A 4297-nucleotide genomic window follows, 5' to 3' on the forward strand; every position below is an offset into this window, starting at 1 on the left:
GCAAGCATTACATGTCGTGGGGCCCCGGAGCTCGCCGGGGTCTAAGGTAACCACATTGCCCACCCCTTTCACAGCAAGATTTACAGGACGGTGGAGCAGCGGTTTCCTGTCTCTTGTGGAAGAGGGAGAAGCAGACTTCAGCAGGGGTTTTAATCCTTTTGCTCTCCCTATTCGCCCGCCGACTGCAGCATCTCTCCTCTCGGAGCTCGGGTTTCGTGGGGCCTCCGGGGTGACTGCCCCGAGATAGGGGCTCGGCGGGGAGAGCAGGCTGCATGGCCACCCCGTGCCTCAGGCTGGTGGGGTAGCGGGGAGAACTTCTCTCTCGGCCTTTTTCTCCGCGCCAGCCCCTTCGGCCCCGGCTGTGATTTTTCACATCGCCTCTCCGCCACTAATGACATTAAACGACGATAAAAGATCTTACCTGCGACCTGGCTCTCAAATAATCTGATAGTACACGATATAAACACAGACACCAGCAGGGGTATAGTCATGAGATCGATCGAGTTTCCGCAAGCATGCCCTGGATCCCCCCCTTCCACTCCCCCGGGAGCCTGGGGGCTCTCTTCCCCCGATCCCCTGCTCTTTAGGAGTGCACCAGGACGGAATGGAGGGAGCTCTTGCCCTCGGGGTTGTTGCTCGCAGTCTGTTCCAGCAGCGATGCAGCAGCCGGGGAAGCGGCGGGGCAGATCTGCGAGGCGGCGACCGTCAGAGCAGGGATGGTCGAGGCAGCAGGCAACGCCGGCGCCGGCTTGATGGGCACCGGGACAGCAGGCATGGTCTGTGCCGGCGGGTGGCAGAGCGCCTTCACAGGCATACCGAAAGGTGCGTAGTCGGGGGACACGGGCACACCGGCCACGGAGTCCATCACCCCCACGTGCGGCCACACGGAGCTCACCACGCTGCTGAGCTGGCTGGGCACCGGGTAGCCCAGGTGGTGCATCACCGAGGCCAGCGGAAGCCCGCCGGCCTGAAGCACACCCTTGTAATCTCTGCCGATGATGTTTTCGATGGCGAAGGGATGCTTGAAGCCCGAGGGCTGGCTGCTCCCGTAGGGCGAGAACTGCGGCAGCCTTCCCACCGCGGCGGCGGCTGCGGCCGCAGCTACAGCCGCGTCGGAGCCCGCCAGCCCCGGTACCTTGCCCGGGGGAGGCGGCGGTGGCGGGTGCGGATGGAAGTAGTGCACCATGTGCGGGGTAGGCGCCGGGGGCTTGCCGGGACCGCCGCCGCCCGCCCCGCCGCCGCCACCGCCGGGCAGGTGATGTTCGGGGCGCAGCACCTTGAAGCGCTTGCGGCGGCGGAGGAAGCTGCCGTTCTCAAACATGTCCCCGCAGTCCGGGTGCAATGCCCAGAAGCTGCCTTTGCCCGGCTGGTCGGGTCGCCGCGGGATCTTGATGAAGCAGTCATTGAAAGAGAGGTTGTGGCGGAGGGAGTTCTGCCAACGCTGGGTGTGCTCCCGGTAGTAAGGGAACCGCTCCATAATGAACTTGTAGATGTCGCTCAGGGGCAGCATCTTCTCGGCCGAGTGCTGGATGGCCATGGCCGTCAGGGAGATGTAAGAGTAGGGGGGCTTCTGGTCGCTGTACGAACTCTTCCCCGGCCTGGGCATCGCCTCCCCACCACAGCACTCCCGCGGCCGCACGATCCCGCCGCTGCGGGCTAGTCACCGCTCAATGCCGCGCACGGCGGGCTTGGGATCCGGGGACTTCACTGCCCTGCCCCGCCGCCGCCTCTACATCCTGGGCGCCACCTGCCCGGGCCACACGCGACAGCGACCTCCCGGCGGCCGGCCAGCGAGCTCCGTGCACGGCTTCCTTCAGCAGCCTCTCCCCGCGGGACGCGTTTGTCTAGCTGCCCCTCAGCTTGCGGAAGAGACAGCTGCCGCCCAGGCCGCGGGGGCTCGGGGGCTACGTGCCAGAAGGAGGTCCTGGTCCCCGCTGGCGTCCCGCTTTTCTCCTGGAGGCTGCTGAATTTCCCAGGCTTCCCCCCTGCCGCCTGGCACACACGGCTAGAGTTGATGCTCCTCAGGCACCAGGGGCTCGAGAGCATGAAATTACCTCGGACGTCTGCAGAGACGGGAAAGAAGGAAATAAAAGCATCCCTCCCACCGCTCAGTCTGGTGTCCCCTCAAAAGTTTGCGGTAGAGGCGAGCGCCGGGAGTCGGCGGGGAGAGGAGTCGAACGGGCCGGCGGCCGCCGTGGCTGTTGGCGGGGCTTGTGCGCTCCGGCGCGGTTTTGTAATGGTGCCCGAGTCGCTAGACCCCCGCAGTTCCTGCTCTCTTGCTATCACATGACAGCCGCTTGGGGACTTGGCGTCTCATGGCAAAGGAGCGAGAAACGGCTCCCGACTCCCCTCTCACTCACATCTCCTTATCAGGGTGAGGTGGAGCCAGGGGGCTGAGGAAACTCCGTATGAGACCGAGATCTTCTTTCCATAGGGCAGGAAATAGTGGCCCGAGCAGGATAGCTTCCTCCTCCTACCTCTCCCACTCCAGCTTCCCTCCACCCCTTTCCTAGTCCCCCTATCCATTCTCCTCTTTCTTGACCCCTCTGTCCCGCACAGCTCGGCTAATAGCAGTAGGCGCGAAGGCCGACCGAGAGGACCGCACCACAGGGAGATGGAAACCGGGAAGAGGTCTTTTCTCGTCCCCATGGCAAGTCGAATCACACGCCCTGGAGAAATGGCCCTCGAGCTAGCCCCGCAAGGCAGCAAGCGGGAAATACAGGCCCTTTGAAATAAATTTTTATCGTTCATATCATTATGCTTAAGAAGCTACGCAGAGACCAGCACAAAACCAAGAGGCAGAAGAAATCCTACGCTCTCCTCTCCAAATCGTTACTGTCAATTCTTGCTACTCACCACGATGCGGCTCATAGAAAACACGTAAAGAACCAGCCAAAGCATAATCTGTACGCTTAGAGACGGACTACGTAGAGCCAGTGTTGGTTTAGACCGGCTCATTAGTAGGAATCAATGAACAGTGCAACAATTCATATCTATCTTCCAAACGCACTGCATTATAGCTAGTAGTCTGTAGATTTGAGCGAGAAAAAGGGAAGATTGCTTGCTTAGCTGCCGCTGGAGTTGGAAGAAACATTGCTCAACATCAGCACTTCGGAGCATAATTAGCGAGATGCTATAAGAAGTGCTAGCGAAAAAATTATTAGTCCGACTTCTATGGCCTAAATGAACAAATATGTTGAAAGAGCCTTACTATATATAAAGCTATCTATGTAAGAGCTTTTTTTGATGTAAGAGCTTTTTTATCCTTCCAGACTGTTGCGCTGGGTCAGACCCCCCGAGGTTGTATACCACGCGGGGACGGCGGCTGCAGCAACGCCGGGGCAGAACCCGGCCGGCGGTGCCCTCCGCGCCCCACTTCTGCCGTCGGGGAGTTGGTTTGAACATCAAACTTGTTTGTCTACCCCCGATTCAGCCGTTACAGGTAGAAGTGGTGAAGAGGAAGGGGTGGGGGAAGAAAAAAGTTTTTAAATGTGTGCTTATAATCTCTTTCAGGGGGTGAAGGAAAAGACTAATTTTAAACCCACTCCCAAATAATGTGTATTTAACAGTTTTTATACCTGATCAAGGTCAGTCAAGTGAAAAACATAATCAAAGGTAAAGAAGTAGAAAAAGTAGCCACAATTCTACTAAGCCAAGCTTCCCCAGAAAGCGCGTGGCTTTAGAAAAACTTTCAGATGATTGTCTAAAATACTTACCTTCCTCTGAGAAACTAGGAGGCACGGTGGCAGCAACATTAATATCGTGCAATCTTGGGAAGCTAATTCCCATATTGCCCGCATGGTGAGACCCGACATTTCAACATCTTTCCTGACAGTGTCTTTCCTGTGTCTATACATTTTCCCCAAAAACATTTTATTCCTGTTTTACCACTTAATCCTGTCCTAACCGTTTAAAAGCCCTGCCCCTACCCTACAATCCTGGACCTTAAAGTCATTGTTATTGTTTGCCTCACCTCACTAGTTAGCAACCCGGCGATTTCCCCCCTGTAGGGCATGTGTGAGAATTTAGCCTGGCCCTTTCTCACATTTAGTCTCTTCATCTGTAGCCGGATTTTATTTTTCACGGGAGAATAGATGCATCCCCGGAGACCGGTGAGACCCGAAAGGAGCTGTTTGCGTTTAATCTTCTCCCATCCCTTCCCAAATGCGGCTGCTTTCGGGGGTAGTGGTAATTCGCTGTTTCCCCAGGAAGGTGTGGGGGAGGTTGGGAACGGAGGAAGAGTCGGCTGGGAAGCTCGATACCGTCATCCGGCGGGCACCGCTGCAGGAAACCTGGG

At 57.5% G+C, this 4297-nt stretch overlaps 1 protein-coding gene across 1 annotated transcript; it reads right to left on the reverse strand.

Moving 5' to 3' along the window:
• Window positions 1–583: 583 nt before the first annotated feature.
• On the reverse strand, window positions 584–1606 carry FOXB2 (forkhead box B2). Its single transcript, XM_053932477.1, is given in 3 exon segments — window positions 584–1060; window positions 1152–1228; window positions 1231–1606. Coding segments are annotated over 3 exon segments (930 nt in total).
• Window positions 1607–4297: the final 2691 nt, after the last annotated feature.

This window comes from Vidua chalybeata, chromosome Z (genome assembly GCF_026979565.1).
Source record: "Vidua chalybeata isolate OUT-0048 chromosome Z, bVidCha1 merged haplotype, whole genome shotgun sequence".
Lineage (NCBI taxonomy): Eukaryota > Metazoa > Chordata > Aves > Passeriformes > Viduidae > Vidua > Vidua chalybeata.